This window comes from Pungitius pungitius, chromosome 6, assembly GCF_949316345.1.
Source record: "Pungitius pungitius chromosome 6, fPunPun2.1, whole genome shotgun sequence".
In the NCBI taxonomy this organism is placed as follows: domain Eukaryota; kingdom Metazoa; phylum Chordata; class Actinopteri; order Perciformes; family Gasterosteidae; genus Pungitius; species Pungitius pungitius.
The window spans coordinates 18,648,044-18,670,823 of record NC_084905.1 but is presented as its reverse complement, the minus strand read 5'-3'; the positions used below and the strand labels follow the sequence as shown (position 1 = coordinate 18,670,823).

Below are 22,780 nucleotides of genomic sequence, written 5' to 3'. Positions count from 1 at the left end.
TCCACCGGATCTGATGGCCCTCGAACGCAACCCGTTCAGAGGACGAAGCAGCAGTGAAGGTGATGCCATGGCATTCTTTCCCCTCCACCCTCAACATCTCAGAACAGCATTATCCAAAAGGATCCACAACCCCTTCAGAAGGCTGCTGAGATCTACAAGGACCTCCTCTACGGAGCGCTATTTAAAGATAGACCTGCAGAATACTGCTGTACCATCACGTGGCCTCAACATGGTGTCAGATCTGTGCTCTGGTGAGGCTGGAGCACGTTGACGTGATCGATGGACACCATGGTAGGACTAACATCGTTCATGGTGGTGTTCTCTGGGGTGGCCGTCTGGGTCAGTGCTTTAGGTGCTACTGAAACGGGGGCCTGCCAGTAAGCCAGTATTTTCCCAGGGGGGGGAGGTCACAGCAGGCAGAGAGCACGCTAGGCACGACGCCTATAGCCTCGGACAACCTCTCAAGGCTCAGTCAGAGCACGCAGACCCCCCCCCCCGCGTCCCCCATAGTAAAGATGAAAATACATGCAGAGTGCATGGTACTGCTAGGCCCCATTGACATTGACATTGATTGTGCTCGGTAGCTTGTTCAATGGAAGGAGGATATTTATGCAGCAGTGAGATCTGTTTGGGTTTTTATTTGCTTTCATATACGTGGGTCAATGAAATAATACATTGCTGAACTAAATGAGTTTCCAACCACAAGTAAAGGTCGTCCACAGGTTATAAAGGGTCATTAATCCAATGCACCTGCTAATTAAAATAGTCTGACAACCAAGATGATGTTTGTCATCTTGTACTTTCAATTGATTATGATTTGATTTCTTCTTTCGTTGATCCAATCTTTGTTTGAAGTAATCGACGCTAATCACGCACTTTTAGCTCTAAATCTACAGTTTCTTGATACTTCAGTCAGTGATAAACAGAAATGGGACTGATTTCACCTTCACTCTCCTCCTGTGTCCGTCTCTCGCTCTCCTCTTCAACGCCCCATTTACAGTTTGAATATTTATTCTATATTCAGGAATATATGTCTTCAGTTCTTAGTCTGTATGTGTATGTATGTGTGGTTTTATTTGGGGGGGGGGGGGGGCATATCTATAAATAAGTTAAGGAGGGGGGGGGTGGTCTAATAGCGCTGAGACAGGTGCTTGGTTTCACGTTTCCTCTGGTGAAAGATCAGACTTGCCACTCTCCCCAAGGCTGCTGTCACACACACGCTCACACACACACACACACACACACACACACACACACACACACACACACACACACCCACACACACCTGACAGTCACACACAAATACACCCACGTCGGAGCTGCATTGCCCTCTTTGCCGGCAAATGAACCAAGCGATCAGGTCATGGGAGCGTTTGGCTTTCTGTTGAATCTGGCTTTAAATCACACTTGAGTTCCTTTAGCTCCAAGGCTTAAACTATCCCAACAAAGTTGACACCGCCGGTGCCATTATCAGCCGACAGGTGCTACAAAACATTAACAAGAGCATTCGCTGTTGACTCACTTCAGCGCCGTGACTCTGGGAGGATTATGTGCTCTTATGATACAGGACTGAGCTTTGCACAAATGAAACGGCTTTTCATTTGACATTGAAACAATTTATCCAACGTAATAATTTTAAAAAAAAGGAAATCAAGGGAGCTAACAGAATGGGATTGGGCTGATCAGGACTGGATTTCTCTCAAAAATAAAGATGATTTATTTTACCCAGAACTTGACGAGAAAAAACGCGTTGTGTGGCCCTTTGTCGAACAGGTCCTTCAGGCCTCCTTTCTTCTCGGGGAACTTGTCGTAGATCTGCCGGATGTCCACAGACTCCAGATAGGCATCGCTGTAGCTCGGGTTGGACTGGCCAATGTGCACAAACAGGTGCTTGTTGAACTGGGGAGACCAAAGTGCACGGCAGGAGATGAACAAATGTCCGCTTTGCTAAACGCACTTTGGGACATCTGTTACTTTGGGCCCTGCTGTTCCATTGAAACACGTTTAATGTAACATCCCATCACCTGTCTCCACTTGCTTGGCCCATGAACAGTTGATTTTATTTGTGTGTTAATAGCTACTATCTTGAAATCTTTTAGTTTTAAGCAACAATATTCAGTCTTTTCATAGACATCCGTGACGTCTTTTTGTTAATAATTTCAATCTATCAAACTAGTCAATCTATCGGTTTCATTTCAAACGGCTCTGTGCTGAGGTCTGAGTATTTGTGTTACTATTGTTGCTATTCTAATACATTTTCTTACATGGCAACACACACAATATAATATACAAAATATGAAAATGTCATTTATTATATTATATAAGCCATGTGTATGAAAATAGTTTCTTGCAGATTATTTTTAGCAAAATCACAATTAATAAAGAAAATAGAGTAAATAGTTTTTGCTGTCAGACACCTGATGGGCAAGAACCATCGTGACAGTAAATACAAAGAATAAATGAATAAAGTCCTGTGTCAAGAGAAATAAAGTAACGTCCCCTCCTCCTCGTCCACTCACATTCTCCAGGTCCTGCGGCTGCTCCAGGAAGGCCGAGAACTCCAGCATTCGCAGCTTGGAGCCGGCAATACTTCTGCCCAGCCAGGGGGGGGCACCAGGGGACATTGACAGCCCTGCTGTGCTCTCATAACCTGCAGACAGGGGGGGGGGGGGGTGCTTAAATGTGCGGCTTGAGTGTGACAATGTTACAAAAAAAAAACTTAAAAATGAGACGCTGCGATACTTGCAGCTATTCCACCCCCCCCCCCCCGGAGCTCCGTGCGAGCTCTTTACCGCCCCGCCGGGCTGTCAGCCGTCCGTCAACACTGCCGGGTGGGGAGAAAGAGCACCCACCTGTTATTGGGGTCGGGCCGGACGCTTGCATGGCGTAACTCTGCTGGGAGAAGGGCTTAATGCTGGGGAGACGGGGACAGACAAGAGAGGGAGAGGCGCGTTATGCAGCGGCTCGGCCTCACGACCCCCCCCCCCTCCTTCCCGTCTCGTGTACTAATTGGACCGCGTGGCCTCTAAAGACGCGGGCCGGGGGGGGGGGCTGAATGTCAGACAGCTGAAGACTCTCCTGTATAATTGTACTGATGTGGTTCATTCTGAAATTCATCTGATGGTTAATGAGCTGATCTGCGTGAGAGACGGCCGATGGACACTATGGCGCTTCATGGCGGACAGATTTGGCTACTCACTCTTCGTGGCCCCCCGGCTGTCCTGGAAGGGCCCCGTGCCAAAACTGGGATGAAAAAAAAAATAAAAACATTTATATTACACAGTTCCACCTACTAGCAGTTTTCATAATAAGTAATAAATGAAATACTGTAAACACTGAATGTGTCTCCAGTTCATTGAAGGTTCATGAATCTAAAATGTGTGAAATTTCAAGATCATCCAACGAAAATGGATGGACATATCGCAAGTGATGGGGTTTGAGGTTGAAATGAGATGTTTGGTGCGGGGGACTCACCCCCCCCGCAGCGGGATAAGCCGGCCTCGACAGGCCCTGCAGGGCCATCTTGTTCTGGAAAGCCGTGGGCGAGATGATCTGGGCCGAGGACATGGTGGCCATGCTCTGCAGGGCCTTGTCTTTGGCGACCTGGTCCTAACGGGGTAGGGGTAGGGGGGGGGGGGGGGGCAGAGAGCGAAAGACAGACGGACGGGACGTTAACAGACACACGCGCTGCGGGGAGCGCGCTCACCCGACCGCCATTCGTGCAGCGCGAGCAGAGCCCTAAAAAGGGAGAAAGGAGGCATCGAGGCCAGCTTGCATCATCGGCGAGTCGGTGCCAGGCGGCGAAACCGAAGAGAAGGTGATATTACCGTCAAGGGCCTTTGGTTCAAGAGTTAAGTTTATTGCTTTTGGCAGGCGCAACGCGGCGATGACAACCGGCTTCTGTTGGAGGTCACAGCGGCATACGGGACGGGGAAATATGGCTAATATGCTTATATGCTAATGATTGCATCGAAACCGCTCCACGGGCACTGGGTTTAAAAAAAAAAAAAAAAGGAGACAGCTCCAAAACGATCCTTCCCGTGTAACCCTGTAAAGTGACACTGTACACCTCTTGGTTTTTTTGGATCCGAACCAGCGACGACTACAAGCACCCGCCGCCCAGCCCCAACGGGCGAGGCCACCTGGTGCATTCTTCTTCCCAGAACTTGCGAACACAAGGGCATTGCTGAAATATGGGGTGGGGGGGGGGGGGGGGGGGGTGTATGCATGCGGTCGAGATCTCAGTTACACCAAAGACTTATTTTAAAAAAAGGCCCGTCACGGAGTCCAACCCTGTGACCAGAGGAGGGCTCTGCCAGCTGAACCCTGGCCGCGAGGGAGAGTCCGGAGGCCCGCTGCCCGCTGCCATGCGGACGAGTAATGTAAACTGAGAAAGTACTTGGGGGGGGGCGCAGGGGATGTGTGAGAGCCCTCAGGGTACCAACACTTTTATTGAGGTACTTGCAATGCGGGGATTCATTTGCGCTTCTTTGCGCAATTGCCTTTGGTTTGTCTGGTCCGTGAGTCCCAGGCCTCCTGAAATGTGTTCACACATCAGCATGCCGTTAAAAAGCCGTATCAATTAGAGGGTCCAATTAAATCGCCCAACCTTGCTTTAATGGGATGTGAATACATGGCAGCGCGCAGGGGCCACACCGTGGACAAAACATTAAATTGTATTATAAGAGGGAATAATACCGAGTAATAACATTATCATCCTCATTCTGCTTGCTGCGGCTCAAAGTGAATTAAATATAATTTAAAAAAAGTAAAACATTACACACTAATCGCAGCCATGAGCTTTATTGTGTGCTCTGCCTGTGAGCATCGGCCAATCTGAACTGTCCAGGCACAGGTTTAAATAAGGGATTTAATCCAATTGAACGGACCAATGTTTAATCTTCCAGTTAGTTGATATAAAATGGCAAAAAGAAGTTGACTCACGTAGCGTACCTTCAGCTTCACCTGGATCTCTCTGGCCTTCCGCCGGGCCAAAACCTGGATGTGACTCGAAACCTGAAGGGCCGACAAGGAAAGCAGGGCGGATGAGCGTCGCGTACGTCCATGTGACGTGTTTCAAGCCCAAAAAAAATGAGTTACGTGGTTCAAGCGCATCACAGCGTGTGCCTGAGCTTCAGCCCAGAATCCAAAACCTTCTGAATACACAAAGATTTAGATCTAACAATTGTGCTGACTTTCTGACTATTTCAAACATCTAAAATAATTTAAAATTGATACAAAAAAAAATAACTCAATATTACTGTTTGTATTTCTGCAGTTACGTTGTGTTATTTTTAGGGGTGTCAAATGATTAAAAATTTTAATCAAATTAATCAGAATTTTCAGTGGATTAATCATGATTAATCACACCTGAATCCTAACCATTTTTTCTTTCTGAAATGCATACTAAAGATAAATAACAGGACACAGATACATAATTATCATTATTATTATCATAATTATTATTTTTTACATAAATATATGTTATTGATATTTGATTTTTTAATTCATTCCAGAAAATAATCAAATCAATGTTATTTGATAAGTTACAGACTGATTTCCCTGCATGGCTCTAGAAGGGTCTCGAGCCTCTGCAGTTTATCCCACTCTGCTGTGAGTTTGTGCTCCTGCGATGACCAGACATGACCAGACATGTCAACCCTCCCGATGTTTCAAAGCCCCCCCCCGAAAATCTCCCGGACCGACCTTTCTCCCGATTTCCACCCGAACAACAATATTGCTGCACCACCCGTCACTGGGCGCGCCGTTTCAGACCGAACAATAATAAAGGTTACACCTTGAAGTCGAGCGCGGCGATTAGAACGACTGGCGCTGCAAAGAAATCCGCTACCACCCCCATTTCAGTGTGAAATATTCCCATACCTGGGAGGATTTAGATCGCATTGGCTTCTCTTCCTCCGCATGATTCAGAACAGCGCTGCTCTTGCTCTGCTGGGCGGAGCTTTTCTTCTTCTCTGTTCTGCTGCGCGAGAACGGGGGGGGGGGGGGGGGGGGGGGGAGCGGGTCTCTGGCGCAAACAACTTGCTGAACCTGACGGCCTGACATATGCCTGCAGGTGGCAGTAATGTGTTGTATAGGATGAAGTGCATTCCCTAGAAGAAGAGGTTCTTTCCGGACCTGAATAATTTGTCACACTGCGCATGCGTGAAATGCGTCAAAAAAATTGACGTAATTAACAACAAACAGCTAATTAACGCCGTTAACGCGCTATTTTTGACAGCCCTAGTTATTTTATATTACAGGCTTCATTCATCATATTTTACACAAAATAATTCTGTTGCTGCATTGCAACCTTTGCTGCTTTATATTTTTTGAACTTTTTAAAGTTGCTGTTGGACCAGCAGGTGTCTCTCTATCCCCCGCCCTCCCAACCTGTCGCACCTTCCATCTATAATCCTTCCCTTAGCCGGAAACCCCCCCCCCCCCCCCCCCTGCACACTCCCCACATCCATCACTGCCCATAGATCAGTCCGTCCATATCGGATGCCGCAGGGAGGGTAAAGTTCCAAATCCCTCGTCCAGCCCCGTCTCGGCCTCCCGTCGCGATCCCCGTGCCCCCCCCCCATCCCGGCTTCTTTACCCTTCTAACAAGCACCAGATCCAGGAGGTGGTGAAGAACCAACACTGACACATGATCAGCATCTACGTGTGTGTATAAGAAGGGAGGGAGGTGGGGGTGGGGGGGTACCCAGGGTGTCGAGGCATCACTCAGCAGCGGATTCCTTTTTTTTTTTTCCTTGAGGAGTTCAAAAATAGGGGGGTTGTTACCTTAACTTACCTGCTTTCTGGTCCGTGTCTTCCCCGTGCGGAGTTTGATGTACCGCGCGATCAACTCATTTCGTCCTGCAAGGGGCAGGAAGAACAACAGCCTTTTAGTACACAGTAGTAAGATCCAGTCCTCAAACAAATACAAGTCGTATCTCCTCTGGTTACACCAAAAAAATAAATAAGGAAATGACAAAACAAATGGCGTGTTGTACTTAAACTGAAACCGAAGAAATGAAGCTGTGTTTGATGAAGCTAAACATCAACTCATCCTCAGTGAGTCTGCCTGAGGGAGTAATGAGGACGTGCATATGGGGCCGCCATTTTTCTGTAAAACATAGTTATTAGCAGTCATTGAAGTCACCGCATAATTAGGTAAATTCGCTGCCTAAACACGTTCCTAATCCGTGTCCGCGCCGAGCACATATTTGCAAGGGTTTGCATACGTGCACGCCCACATGACATGCACACACACACACACACGCACACACACGGCGGCCACGCTGCAGAGGACGTGCATCTATCTGCCTGTGCAGCGAGCCGCTCTGACGGCTGACGGACAGGTCACATTGGCACAGCAGGTGGAGGCCGGACGCGGGACGGACAAGCCTGCAGGCCGCGGCCGGCCAGGCAGCTGGTGTGTGTGTCAATGTTTATGGAATATTATGCCTTTACGCCTGCAGTAAATCTTGAGCTTGTTCCCCACGTACCCCCCCATTTCAACCTCTAAAACTAAACCACACAAAAAGACGGTTCATAATTATACAAGGGTTTGGGGGTGTAATTCACGCGTAAGAATAAGGGCCATTTTAGATGTATATAAAAAAACCACATACCTCTTTAAAAAGGTTATTTAGGTGAATTTATTGGGAATAATGGAATATGCGACACACACACACACACACAGACAGACACACACACACACCATGATTTACGGAGGTCATCACACATGCTCTCACACCCGGGTCCACACACACCTCTTAAACACCGTCACTTTTCCCGTGGCGCCACGTCTCCGTGTGAATTAACGCGGGGATCAGTCGCGACACACAACCGGGCTCAAACCCATCAGATTTTCCCTCACATAGTGACGCTGGGGTCAGACCTCAGAGCGCTCGTTTAACCTCCCCCATCAGCCCCAGACCCCCCGCGGGGTAAAAAGAGGAAACTTGAAACTTGGATGAACCCCCCCCCCCCCCCGTAAGACATTTTGTCAGCCAGTAAAAGTGATCAGATTTTATGTCGGAGCGCTTGTCGGTGCTCATGTGAGTTTCCCCGTATTGCTCCTTTTTTTTGGAAGGTATTTTACTTTTACCGTTGCTAAGTCATAACTTTACATTGGTTTAGCCGCCCGGAGGTGATCTATCAAGCAAAAGTCTTTTTAAAGCCAATAAAGGATTTTGATGATGTTACATGTTAGCTTTTCTCATATTTTGTTGATACAGTAAGTCATATTTTTTTTTTAATTATCAATTTTTAAAGGATAATTTTGTGTTCATAGTTGGAATCATTTTCCTTGTACTTTACTGAGGTCTGAAAACAAAGGGCGGCGCACACGGGCAAAAAGCACAAGCAGAGTGGAAACAAGTCAAATGTCAAGTGAGAGGGTCTATAAAAATACTACTCTCGTAGTTATAGACCATGACCAAGTTCTCCCAGTTAGCGCGGATGTAAGTTATTTAGTTAACTTAAACACGTGTTGTCCCCTCATCCCAACAGAGGCCCCCCAACAAGACCACCAGCAAAGTGCTCTCATCCCAAATGCTTTAGAAATCTCTATAGAGAGAAAAGCCTGCAAGTATAACGGCATTGCTAATGCACAATTACAACGTGGACTCTCTTATCTCTCAGTTATCTAGTTACATCAGCAATGAATCAGCACCAAACAAATGCATCACACAACGGCACAGTGAGACTTTGACTGTGGCTCCGGAGAGCACAAGAGGACAAGAGTGGTGGATCTGAGTCCTTGTAAAGGCCCGAGACACTTTTGGACACACTGTTGCACACTAGACAAAGACTCACTAACACGCGCCAGGCCGAGTCTCGGCATTCACTCCGTCTCTCGTATCTCGTTCTCCTCTCAGAGCGGCAGCTCCTCGACCGTTCGGTGTTTATCGGGACGTGCCCTCGCTGGACGGTTTTTTTTTTGAGGCCCCTAAATGCACATTTCTTGTTCCACATATCCTCGCAATAAAAGGTTGTCAAAGTCTCCCCAGTACTCGAGCTAAGATGAACATTAGGTTGCAGTTCCCAGCCATTTATATCCTGGGAACTTCACTCAGGGCACACAGTGAGATGAACATTGTGTGTCCAATGAGGGTTTTCAAGAAGCGGGTGCATATCTACGCACCTTTTTGAATTTCCTGTGTTGGCTATCCTCTTATTGTTCTCTAAACGACCACGACCACGGTTTTTCTTTTGGAGAACATGTTTTGTGGCGTGTAAACGACGGCGGTCAGAGAGGCTTCGCGTCGTGCTCTCATATCAGATGACCTGAAAGGGCGCCCCCCCCATCAAAAATACCCCTCCGACACGTCCGCGAGATCAGAGAGGAGACTCGCTCACACAGCGATGAGATCATGATCTCCGAAGGGAGCGGCGCAGACAGGAAACTTGCGGCAGCCAAGGCTGCAGGAAAGTCGGTAGGAACATTATACCATCGTCTGTCACTGGGCCGCATTCTGGTGTTGTTTGAGTCACAGACTTGCCGGAGGGGGGGGGGGGATCTGATTCTGGAAACATGACTTAAGGGGCGTTAAAAGTGTCTGACAGCAAGCGGCAGCAGAATCAGAGCGCTCCAAAGTCCATGACTTCAGTCCCGCCCGAACAGACCTGCTCTTCAGTTGAAATCAATGAAATGTAATGATGATCCTCTCTCCGCCTCGTCTTCGGGGGGGGGGGGGGGGGCGGTTGGTGGAGGTCAGGGAGAGGTCGCCGGGGGTCATTCCAGTCGGCCTTCGGGGGGGGCCCCCCGGTTGAGCTGATCTCTCGGCTCTCTCTGTCTTCATCTCAGCCCGGAGCATTTTTTCACATTCTTGTGTGCTGAGCGCTCCGACTTCACCGCAGGGCCCGCGTTTGTGTGCGTACGACAACAACCTCCCCATGTACACAAAGCAACCCCATCACAGGGAAAGGTCAGCGCTAGGCCCGTTTGCTCTCTCTCTCTCTCTCTCTCTCTCTCTTTAATGTATAGGCTCGTGATGCTCAAAAAACACCTGAAAAAAAGGGTCTTTTCGGACATCGTGATCTGGTTAACCGAAGATAATCCACAGACCAGGCTTTCAGCCACAGCTCTCGCACTGAACAAAAAAGGTCGCCTGTGCGTCTGACGTCATCCTCGCGGAAGACACTGAAGACATCTGCCAGCCATACGCTCCCTTCAACGGCGCACATGTCCCGGCGTGTCTGCCGGGGGAAAACAAAGGTCACATTTAGGCCCCAGGAATGTCTTGGCCGGGTGTTATTTCCCTTCCGACGGAGCCTGCGGCGCTCTGAAAGGACCTCGATGCCAGTGGTTCAATTACAAACCTTTTTATTTTGGACATTTTCTTTTTGTCATCTAGTTATTTTTATCCAAATATGAACCCATTTGATTGTGAGACAAGTATTGGACAACTCGCCTTTATTTCAGGGGATGTATTTTTTTTCACATTAGACAAATAGAATTTTGCTAAAGGTTTCCTGGAAACGAACATCTAATTTGGTCAGAACTATTTAAAAATATATTGGAACCAGTGTTGTTAAATGGATTCATTTAAATTGTTGCTTGGCCAGCATTACCTGAATTATAACCTCTTTCAGGGCAGCTGAACAAACAAAAATGTACAAACCATCCAGCATCGATGCACTGAATCGATCAATGCAATCATTTAAATATTCTAACAGTATATCGGAGCGGTTCCTTTCACTCTTAATTTGTTCCATATCTTGTTTCAGAATATTTTCTTGAAATGATTAGGAAACTTCAAGCAAATACAGAGTGACTCTCCCTCCTCTAGTTCTCCTACTTGGTCTCCGAGTCGTGAGGGATAAAAATGTGTTTTTGATATCTGAGTATAGTACTTCTAGAAGAGGAGCACATTTAACAGATGCCATGTTACATTAACACAACGCGCCGCAAGTGTGGAGATTTATGGCAGAGGCAGTAATTCAATGTCACGGACGGATCAGCAGACGTCGGAGCCGTTCGGACCCTTCGACCTTTCACCTCGCCGACCTGAGACGTCTGCATTGAGGCGACAGTGACAGCTCTGTCACACACGCTGCCGCCGCCCTATCGGTGACGCTGAGGGATGGAGATGGAGGGAAGGAGGGAATTATTAAATCCTAAAGATTTACTGATGTCGATCGACCTTTCCCATTTCAGAGGCTTTTGCAAAAGGTGAACAGGACAAGGTCACTGGTGAATTTCACACACACTACCGAGAAAGTTTGTCCCCGTGTGGGGGGGGGGGGGGACGCGCTGTTGCTTTTCACTGACCTTTACACCACATTCTTAATGAGAACGACTTGAGGTCAAAACACATTTGCATCGCCTGACAAAAAAAAAAAAAGGGTTGACGGTGTTACACAAGCGAAGCTCAGTGGGAGCACGATTCTTTGTGTGGGAATTCTTTGTCCGGCACTGACAAAACGGCGGAGGGAAGCATTGTTGACTTTATCCTCTTCAAACACTCTTCTTTTTCCAGAGGAAGCAGGGAGCCATTAAAATGTGACAAAAAAGTGCACCTCACACGGATGTTAAGAAACTCAAGTGGGATGAAACAACAAAACAGCTGCGTGATGTGATGTAATATTGAAAAAATGAGTCCAAAGGACGTCACTGAAATGGAACAGTTGCGAAAGCACATAACTTAATATGGTCGCAGTGAATAAAGAGGGAGACGATTTCATTCCCATTCGCCACATTCTTCTCGTAACAGCTGTCAGCGCATCGGTTTTTCACGGCACTGCAACTCCGGGGCGTGTTTTTCGCATTATTTGCGGGACACGAGGCCCCCCGCTCGGACCACGGGGGGAAAAAGGCAGGAAGTGGTTTCCTTGGCAGATGCGTGTGACGCCGTCCCTAATTAAGCCAACTAATGGGACCCGCTGAGTAACGGGCGCGAGGCTCCAGGAGCTATGCACAGCTTTATGGGAATAAAATGCGACGAATGCGCCCCGGGAAAAACACGGGCTACAGGCATTCCATTCAATTTGGGAATTCAAGAAGCGATAGAAGCGCACATTCCCTCTGTTTTGCTGCTGGGAGGCTGAATATCATATTGTTTTCGTAAAGAATGGCATTCATTCCTCAGGGTGGAATCCGACCTCAGACTCATGCCCGCTCCGGGGCCATTCGGTGATTCTGCCTCCAAGTTTATTTTGGCTATGTTTCCACGTTTAGCCAATGCAATGAGATTAAAGAACATTTCTAAACCCATCGCGGGGCGGTTGCTTTATGTACGCCTTTAAAGATATTCTCAGCTGATATTTGATTTGGCTCGCAGGATTTGAGACCACCCATCAGCGCTTTAACAACGTTAACAACACTAAAGACCTTCAAAGTGGCTTTGCATTGATTGTGGCTGCGTGAATGACTTGAGTTGTTGGCCACTTGCGGGGGGGGGGCTCTGAGGTTCAGGGCTGCAAGGGATCACTCTTGCATCATTTCTTAAGTCATGAATCTGGATTTGGGCAGGCTGAGCTCAGAGAGCAGCCGCAGGACAAGCTGTCCCAAAGGACGAAGACAGACAGGGAATCTGAAAAAGTATTAGGGAAACATCACAGAAATAACAGGAAAAGGAGGGGGACGCACAACCTGTCCCATTTTCGCAGAAAAAGAAACACACACAGACACACACACAGACTGAGGACAGGTGTGAGAGTTCAAAAGCCCCCATAAAAGACACCACTGCCCACCTTGGTGTTTATTTGTCCACTCGTCCTCCTCCCCTCTAGGCGCTCAAAAGGGTAAACGTCCATTCTGGTTTAGGGTTACAGCCGAGCTGCCTTGAACCCCCCCCCCCTCCCGCCCGCCACCCCTTTTTCCCCCCGGACTCGGAACATGTGCACACTGAAACTCCAGAGTGCACATGCCATTCCTGGAGGGCCAACGCGCTCCCCCGGCTTCGCGCATCCCCTCCGTGCCCGGCTTGCCAAGAAGCCCAGCATCACCACCTTTACCCCCCCAGCCCCCCTCCCTCCTCCCCCCCCCACCGCCTGCAGCAAGGAGTATTATTACAGGATTTATAAGGGTTTATGTGTTGATCAGAAGATGGCCGTGACCTCGATAGGTGGGGGGGAGGGGGGTGGGGGGGGGCTGAGTTAGCGCTACAGTTAACGGCGCTGTCTGGCCCGGCGACAGAACGAGGCGACGACAGAGGAACCCGCCGATGGAAACGCCATCTGTCAGAACATCTTTCGGCGAGGCGGAGTAATGTTACTTCACCTTCCCCCGACACCTGTTTGGCCACGACGGCGGGCCAGAGATTCAATGAGAGACGACCTGCAGCGAAGCCGTTGCTGCTGCTCCCACACTATTTTAGGATTTGGATGGAAGGCAAAAAAAAAAAAAACGATCCCTTTGGGGAGGGCACCGACCAGGAATCAATTATCTGCGGCACAATCGCACGGACGGAGGGATCCCAAGCAGCAGTTAGCGCTGCAAATAGACGGCTTGAGACAACCTTACACAGAGCCGCCATCCAGGCCACGCAATCACAACCTGGGGAGGTGGAATTTTGTCCCCCGTGCCTCTGAGCCTGTTCAGCAAGTGATTTGGGGATCTTTTTCCTCACGTATAAATCACTGCGACTACACCACTTCCCAGTTGCATAAATGTTAACCATTTACTTTTCAACGGGGTCGACCATTTTTCTGGATCTGCACGGGATAGAAAAGCAGCTCTCGAAGGTCTGCATGAGAGGTGCGTTGTGTGTGCGCGTGTTGAAGAATGAGTGTGTGTGTGTGTGTGTGTGTGTGTGTGTGTGTGTGTGTGTGTGTGTGTGTGTGTGTGTGCAGGCCTGTGTCTGACACATCATGCCATCACAGCGTACACATCGGGGGCCGAGTGGAGCTGACAGCTGTGCCGGAGGCAGCAGTGATGTGAAACACGGGAGAAAAAGAAGAAAAAAAACGCAGTTGCGGTGTTGGATGAGCGCGTGGGCGAGAGTTTGTGGAACAAAACGACCACACGAAGAATACGCTTCATCGTGGGAAGCCAATAAAAGTCTGCTTGTGCCTCGCAACACTGAAGATATTTTGCACTGTGTTTATTTGCAGTAGTGTTTGAATGGGAAGAGGTTCCCGGGTTATCGATTCACATCCTGCCACTTGCATTCCATTTAAAGTCATCCGGAATACATTCATTCATTCATTCATTCATTAACAAATGAATCTACAGCCGCAGCATGTCAAAGGCAGCTGAAACCTCATCACATATTCAGCTCAACAGCCATTTGCCCACAGCTGTTGGAGTAGAAGAACGGCCCCTCATGTCTCCACGCTGAAGTAGCAGTTCCAGGAGAAATATTATTAACTTTTTGTAGCCATTAATGACTTTGATATTTACGAAATGTAATCGCAAGTCCAAGTAAGCCCATTAACGAAAATAAGGTCTGATTAGTATCTCCACCACGTGCAAAAGGTTCTTATTTTAAACCAGAGGACCTGCAGATTAAAGTCAAACCTAATATGGTGTGATCCAATAGAGTTATGCACACCTGGCCAGTTATTTATGGAATTTCTTTCCATCCAAACTATAATCATTGATATCAATGCAAAAAACTGCTGTTGTAAGCGTTGGTGTGTGTAGGCTTTACAGGTCATTAGAACTTATCTATAAAAAGATGCATTATTCCAACTTCTTCTTCAGATGTCTTATTCAAAGAATTTTATACAGCGTTGGAAGTTTTGTGAATCTGTTTTTGTATCGTAAATATAAATGCATTTTAGAATATTAAAAAAAAAAATCTATTGTGGCTATTGGTATTATCTTAGACATATGTCCCCTACAGGTTTCTGTGACAACAGCATTGTCTTAAGCACTAGATCTAAAACGGTCAGGGCGGTAAAACAGACAGTGTTGGGAAAGTTCACTTTCTACATGAACTAGTTCAAAGTTTATTTACTAGTTCAAACTTCAAAATTTTTGAACTAAGTTCCAAAAAATGAACTAGTTCAGTTCTTTTTTTCCATATGTTGCTGCAAGCTATTAATTTTCAAAATTATTGCCACAGCCCAGAACCACAGACAGCAATTATTCAATCAGTTTTAACACTGAAGCTATGCATCAGATTTAATCTTCATATCCAATTTTTGAATCCTTATCCAACCAGGGTTTGCATTCGCATTGAGGGGACAGCATTTTCCCTTTGTTGCTTTAATGTTGCTGTCCATTCACTCCACACTAGCAGCAGCTGCAGCGTTCACCCCTACAGTACATTCTCAAACACATGCTGCTTGAATGGTCTTTTTTAAATAAGGAATTATTTAAGAAAAACAGGACAGTAACCATTAAGGTGCAAATGTTTTTCAATTTTAATAATTTTCTAAATTATTAAAATGAACAAATTTAATTTAATTACACGCTAAAACAAAATATTAACAGAATATAAATTGGAATCCTGGAAAAATATACCAGGGAGGTTCAAAGGCTAGCCGGGTGCTTTAGTTCAATGTGCCGTGGATTTTCTTTTTGAAAGCCGGAGGGCAAAGTTTGCAAAGAAAGGTCAGATCCCTCCCATCCTCACCGACCTTGTCAGTAACTTCATAAAACTCTTTTAAATTATTAAACGCCGCCTCTTTGCTACACGCAGCTGTCGCCTCCATGCATTTATTTTTTTGATGACGCATGCGCGGTGCGACGCTGGTGGCTGGTGTTGCCAGATCGGGTGTTTTTTTCGCTACTTATTAAAGCGCGTTTACGGTGTGTTTTCTATAGAAATCTGGCAACATATTTGAACAACGTTAACCTGAAAGAACGCGCCGTTCATAGACACCAGAACGAACGAGTTCACAGTGACGTTCATCGGGCATTAATACAGTACGTTCAGTTCACCTTCGCCCCAAAATATGAACGAGTTCATGAACTACCGTTCATTGAACAGCGTTCAGGCACAACACTGAAAACAGAGGACCAGGCTTTCTGGCCTCATGCGCGTGATCCCACTGACGAGGTATTTTCAGAGAGGTGGGCGTACCGTACATCTTGCCCTCGTCAGAGAGGATGATCTTCCTGCGGCCACAGGGGGGGTAGATGGCCAGGGCCTCCTGGAAGCTCTGCTCGATGTCGGGGCTCCACACGCCCTCCGCATCGTTCTCCAGGGGTTTGTCGAGCGCGTCCCCCAGCTCCTCGCTCCCACCCCTGGGGGAGGGAGCCGGCACCCACTCTGCAGACGTGGTGGCACCACGGACAGGGGGCCACACAGCAGCCGGGGCGGGGAGCGGGGGGGCGGGGGGGGAGGGGTTAGAGCTGGGGGAGATGATGGGAGACAACGGGAGAGGCTGCAAGGAGCGTGGCGATCCCCGGGTGTGATGATGGTCTGGTTGTGGAAGTCCTGGTGGAAGCAGGGAAAGAAGGATGAGGAACTTGACACTGTGCTGCTTAAAGAGGAACCAGATTCATGGAATCTTAGATACTTACTAATATATGTCATTATGCTGTAATAATATAAACAAAAGAAAGTTAATATCATGACATATTGAGCGTGAACACAAACAGGGCAAAACATAAGCTTTCAAAATAAAAGCTGTGGCTAACACGAATTTGTATTAATCTCCTAACATTATTGATCAATAATTCATTGTTTGTTCTATAAAATGTCAGAAAAGATGCTGTCAGGTGTTATGAGACCAACAGTCAAAAACCGATAAACAAAAATATAAACAAAATGTGTTGACTAATCATTTAACCGATTCATCAGTGCAGCGCTATTCATGAATATTTGGGCGGTTTTATGTAAAAAAAACTCCCCCAAACCTCAGTATCAACTCATAATACTTCAGTTTCCTCAGTGCTGGTGGACAGAATAAGCTCAAGGAGTCCAAAATTACCGACCATGTAACCCTTCACATTGAATCAAACGGCCTCTCACTGGGGGAGGTTTTCCCTCTTCAAGCACTCTGAGAGGAGGGGGGGGACGACCTGGCTGCCACATGGAGGCCGTCATATCAAACAGCACACGATCACATCAGCCCCACAGGAAAGGGCTGGAAACGCAATTAGGTTAGCGAAAAACAAATCAAGTGGCACCTAGAGTTGAGGCAGGGGGGGGGGCAGGAGGAGCGAGGAGGGGTTCAGGCCCCGCGGGTCAACACACGAGGAGGAGAGCCATAAAGCAGGGATCAGCGTCCCCCTGACACGACACGCCACACGGAGGATCATGCCAGGAGGCTTTCATCAAATGGCGACTGCGTTATTAAACTGGGAGGGTCCGCGGACGGACGGCGTTCTGATCAATGACCAGCTGACGGGTTGAAAAGGATCAACTTGACATTCCGTCGGCGTCTTAGCGGTTGGATGAAAACAGCATCCCGAACATCGGCGACGTCTCACTCGGCGCTCACGTCAGGGCCCAGAGTTTGAGGCAGGGCCGAGGACTCCGCCTCTTCCCTCTCCTCGCCGGACGCAGGGGAGGAAAAAATAAAAAATAAAAAATGGAAACCGGGCGGCAGACGGCAGGCCGCTGTGAAGGGAAAAAAAAACCTCCACGTCACAGCTGTGTGTTTGTCATTTTCCTGCCACGCACAGACCTGCGTGTCCATTTAGGGCGACAGAAAGAAAAGACACAAACACGAGTGTGTGTGTGTGTGTGTTGTATGGAGTGAGTAAGACTCTCCAGTCAGTCTGCACCCCGCCTTCACTCTTCCTCTGAGCCCCCCCCGCCCCCCTCCCTTGATGTTACAAAAGGCTTCCTGCATAGTGTCCGGCCAGTCTGCCATTCTCTCTCTCTCTCTCACACACACACACACACACACACACACACACACACACACACACACACACACACACACACACACACACACACACACACACACACAAAGATGAAGTAAAAGCACACTGCGGTGAAATACAATTGTTCCCACACAAGTAACTGGACAGACTTTTAATGGGCAGAGTAAGGTAGCGTTAAAATAATTAATTGGTAAATACTAGTGTTGAATACTTTAGAAAACATTTTTTTAAGCAAAAGTCAGGTTCAATTTCCTAAAGAAAAACTTTTATAACTGTAAACTGAATGCCTTGTTTTTTTTAGACTGTTGGATCAATAAAAGAATGAATTTGACGACACTGAATGATTGATAAAAAAAAATCTCTCATTGTTGTGCCCCTTGAGTCAATTATCATAGTGGACAAATATTTAAAGCATGAATCAGATACTTAATCGATAAAATTGATCCAAAACTGAATGTCTGGGGGAAGAAATCCCCAAATTGGAGTCTCACGTGTTCTCAATCACTTTGTGAAGTATCATTAATCCATTCATCATAAAATGAAAGTAAGCCTTAGGTGAAGTATCCTCCTTTAACTGTTGCACAGTATGAAGCCTGGACTCACTCGGCCTGGACGAGTCGCTCTGAAGTGAGTGTGAGATTGTTGATTATCGACTGGTTAACAGGTCATCTCTTGTGAGGCTGTGAAGGTTTTAGTAAGTGATTGGTTGTTTTTTTTTTTAGGAGTGTGTGTCCCAAGAGAGGTGTGTGTTCAGCACAGCTAAAGCAAGACTGGACGTTGATGTGTGTAATGTTGGTTCAAACCAAGACGTCGGCCAACAACAGAATCAGTTAACATCAACAACCGGAAAATCATGAATGGACACAACGATTATCGTGCTGAGGAGAACTTGCAGACTGCAATTATTATTATTCTCAGCTTCAAGGCCGGCTTAACTCCAAATTCAACTTTTCTGAATTACACCAGTCACATAAAAATCATTGCGTTGCGCAACACAATAAACCTTAATCTTGATCACGAGCTGCTTCATTAAGCGTCAAGTAAAATGAACCATGTGATTTAAATTTGAAATTTCTATTGTTTTTGTGACAACTCCAAGCTCGGGGGGGGGGGGCATGAGCCATTAGTGTAACCCCCCCCCCAGCTCCCAGCCCACAACTACACACACACACACACACACACACACCAGAAGAGAACACCACATAAGCACTTTAATGAAAGCAAGTTCATATGCTGGACTAAAAAGACATCACACACACACACACACACATACAAAGCCTTTACGTGAATACATACACACACACACACACACACACACCAGAAGAGAACACCACATAAGCTGGAGTTATAGCTGAGGCCTTCACCTTTGCCCCGGACCATTGCCAGAGAGGTGGGAGTGTTGGCTGGGATGCAGCAGGGCACACAGAGTGCATTTCATATTTTGGGGTATTTTTAGCATAGCTCCATGTTTGCCGGTGATTTGGGTGACCACTTTGGTCTGGACTAAAAAAAAAACTCCACAACTTTAGGATGGATTTCCTTCTGATTTCATACAGACACCCAGGGGTCCAGACAGTGTGTCCTGCTGACTTTGGTGAAATGCTCATTACTATCGGAAAGATTTCCTTCAAATCTGGTTCACTCACTGAGGTCATACTCACATCTCCTCAGGACTACAGTAACTATTGTGGTCCCCCTGTCTAAATACCTGCCAATAACCTTCCCATCAGTGCTTTCAGTTCGATGCTCATCAGCCAATGAAAGCATGCCGACTACGTGTCAGTCCTCTCTGCTGGGCACGTTAGCATCGTATCGTTAGCATTTAGCTCAAAAGCACCCTCAGTGAGCTGCCAGCTATTAACGCTTTGTCTTGCTGGTATTTAATTAATCGTGTGTAACTGGCGACAATCTCCACTAATCAGGCCGGGAATGCAAAAGCAGGAAGCTCAAGGATCAGGCTACGCGATGGAAAGTTGCTTGTTTTGTTGAGTTTATGCTGAGGGCACATGCTCTCTCCGGCACCGAGTCTCCAACCTGTGCACATTATACACACTCACACACACACACACGTAGTGGTCACAGATCCATGTTCGGTCTGAACTAAAGAGAGAAAACTTCTCCTTAAAACAAGCACACAAAGACATGTCATACCAATGAATCTGCCATTTGCGCCCTCAAATGTTAAACACTGTTTAGCATTTGTCCATCAAACCTTCCTGAGCCAAAGGTAGCGTGTGCAGATTGCTAGTTTTGTTTAACCAACAGGTAAGAACCCAAAAGACATGAAACAAAGAATCACATAAGACAAGGAAACTTTGAATGGATTATTTTTTTGCCATCAGCTAAATTGTCATAGACCAAACAAATAACTTCCCCATAAATATAGATCAATAATGAAAATAATGTTTAATTAAAGGTCTGGTCCAGCTGGAAATTGTGGGGGGCAACTTCGCATTAACCAATGCTACATCGCACCTGCTGCATGTGTGAACAACAGAAAAGGGTTTGACATATTACCATCCTATGCAGCAATGGTGCATTTGCAGCTTCTTTTTTTGCCATACAATCGGTCGTAGCTCATTGGAACAGAGAGATGGGAATAAGAATCGCCACCTCCTCAAATCGGTTAGCTTGCACGTCGCACATTGAACACGTCCCAGAAGCTCCGACTCCTCCTTATCTAACGGACCAGGCGAGTGCTGACCCCGTGTCCTCTCTCCATGTCGTCGAGTCGGAGCCAAAGAGGACAGTGGGTCTGTCAGATCAGCCCCAGATAGTTGGAATCAATGGACACAGTAATACACACACACACACACACACACATTGCACTGGGCTGTGGGTGCAGTAGAAAACGAGGGGAGGGGTGTGTGCAGAAAGTCTTTGTTCTGCAAGGCTCATATCTGAGGCATTATTCGCTCCCCTCCCCGTGCGAGCGGGGGAGGAATGATCGCTATGTGGGATGAGCACGGCAAGGACTCCTCCGCTGTGGTGAGGGCCTGTCTCAGAGCAACTCTGCACACACACCCACGCACGCACACACACACACACACACAAACAAGGTTGACAACAACCACCGCTCAGACCTTTTTATTTTTGCCTTTGTTCACATCAAGAATATAACTCATATATAACTCATTGTTGTGAAAAAAACAGGCCAAGGCCCAGAAAAGACCTAAAACTCCTCTGGCTGTCAGACACGTCAGAGGAGTCTTAGACAAGTTGTTTTTTACCCCCCCCCCCCCCCCCCACACACACACACACCCTTCATCTCTCTGTCACTGTGCTGAAATCCACCTGTTGCCCCTATGGGACACCGACGCAGACACAAGCCCTGCGTTAGTCATCTCAATCCCAGACCGAAAATATTCATACTCACACACTGCCTTCTCAGCTATGCGGCTTAATGGAGTAGGACACAAAGTCTGTCAGTCACACACACACACACACACACACACACACACACACGCATGCATGCAGTATTTACAGGAGAAGTTTGGGAGAATCACTTTTGGTCAAGTTTGCATCATGTCGAGACCCTCACAAGAGCTAAAAGATTCTGAAAATGAAACATAGGTGGAGTTTGGACTGCAGCGTTATGCCGTTCAAGGCTTTTTAAATATGTCACCTTTACATTTCATATAACGGTCGCCCCATGATTTAAGAAAAGTATCAGCAAATGAAACAGTAGTGTAAATAATTCCTAGTAACCCTCCTATAAATAGCTTTCCATCTTTATTATTATATTTTACCATACAGGATTGTCAGGGTATGTTATATACAGTTGTGAAATACAGTTCCTTCTGAAATATTACTCATTTTAAAGCTTTAGTATTTCATGCTTCCTATATCCTATACTGCTTCTGTGTACTTTTACACGACTACGTTAAACAAAGTTTACTTGGCGTGCTCTCTATGTTAGAAAGAATAGAATAGAAAGAATCAGTTCCACTTTTGGTATTAATTAATCCATAATAATTACATTCGAGCGTGTTACAATATGACGTTATTTTCTCCCTTTCAATGAATTGTAATATAACTCGACTAGTACGGATTTGACTTGTACTGACGTATTTTCACACCGTTTTACTGTTATTTCTACACAGAATAACGGATCTGAATACTTTTTACTCTTTAGAAAAACCCGAGGGGGAAATAAGCCGTGCCGGTGGTTAATAATAAATACACAGTTTGCATTCTCGGTGTAAAACTTTACCCTGAGCGACGCTAATGTTTGACTGCGTGACTGTAATCTCATTTCTGCTGAAAAGAAAAATGAAAAGAAAATGAAAAAGTTCCGGCTGCGAGCAAAAGGAAGTTTTAAAAAAAAAACCACGCGCACGCGCCGCGGCGCTGCGAACGCGCGCAACAGAAAAACGCAAGAAATCCCGAGCGAAGAAATGCGAGATATTCGAGGAATGTCGTCTCCCGCGGCGAGTGAGAAGCATTCAGGGAGGAAAGCGGCGTAAAGAACCGACTCCAACTTTTTAAACTCAAGTCAAAAAAAAAAAACCCTGAGAGCAACACTTGAGAAACGCGAGACAAACACTTACCTGGTGGGAAGAGTGACGGCCAGGTGGGATTATTACGCTTTGAATCAAGAGTAAATCGGTCAGCTTTGGTGTTTTATTCGGTCTGTTGTTGTTGTTGTTGTTGTTTTTTTCTTCAGTTTTCTGCTGCCTCGTCTGCTTCCCGGCAGCAGTTTGTTTGAAGCGGAGAGGAGGGCAGGAATTTGAGGAATTGGCCGTGGTATGACATGAAGCCCGGAGAAAGCCGGAGAAAAGAGGGGGAGGAGGAGGAGGAGGGCTGACCGGTCAGCGCGTAATGACGGAGGGTGGGGAGGAGGAGGAGGAGGAGGAGGAGGAGGAGGAGGAGGAGGAGGAGGAGGAGGAGGGCTGCAAAAGGGAAAAAAGGAAAGCAAATATCATCAGTAAGAAATGAAATAGTGTAAAAACTACCGCACGACAACATAACGACTTATGATGGGAGTCAGTTACACAATAAGAGGGTGACTCTGTCAGATGGAAACTAAATTAGGGACTGAGAGTTGAGAGATGT

General features: G+C 46.8%; 1 protein-coding gene across 4 annotated transcripts in view; it reads right to left on the bottom strand.

The window, feature by feature from the left end:
- The window catches only part of LOC119196623 (transcriptional enhancer factor TEF-3-like), a 29,305-nt gene extending 6,741 nt beyond the window's left edge, over positions 1-22,564 (bottom strand). The window contains exons 1-10 of one of the 4 annotated variants that reach the window (XM_062563035.1): positions 22,276-22,564; positions 16,415-16,431; positions 15,972-16,328; positions 6,800-6,864; positions 4,954-5,016; positions 3,475-3,609; positions 3,200-3,243; positions 2,853-2,914; positions 2,520-2,650; positions 1,726-1,899 (exon numbers count right to left, since the gene is read on the bottom strand). In XM_062563035.1, the coding sequence (XP_062419019.1) occupies positions 1,726-1,899; positions 2,520-2,650; positions 2,853-2,914; positions 3,200-3,243; positions 3,475-3,609; positions 4,954-5,016; positions 6,800-6,864; positions 15,972-16,328; positions 16,415-16,427 (1,044 nt within the window). In that variant the 5' untranslated portion in view covers positions 16,428-16,431; positions 22,276-22,564. Of the gene's footprint in view, positions 1-1,725; positions 1,900-2,519; positions 2,651-2,852; positions 2,915-3,199; positions 3,244-3,474; positions 3,610-4,944; positions 5,017-6,799; positions 6,865-15,971; positions 16,329-16,414; positions 16,432-21,209; positions 21,263-22,275 lie in introns of those variants that run through there. The other 3 variants (XM_062563033.1, XM_062563034.1, XM_037452447.2) reach the window with 3 other exon arrangements.
- Positions 22,565-22,780: the final 216 nt, after the last annotated feature.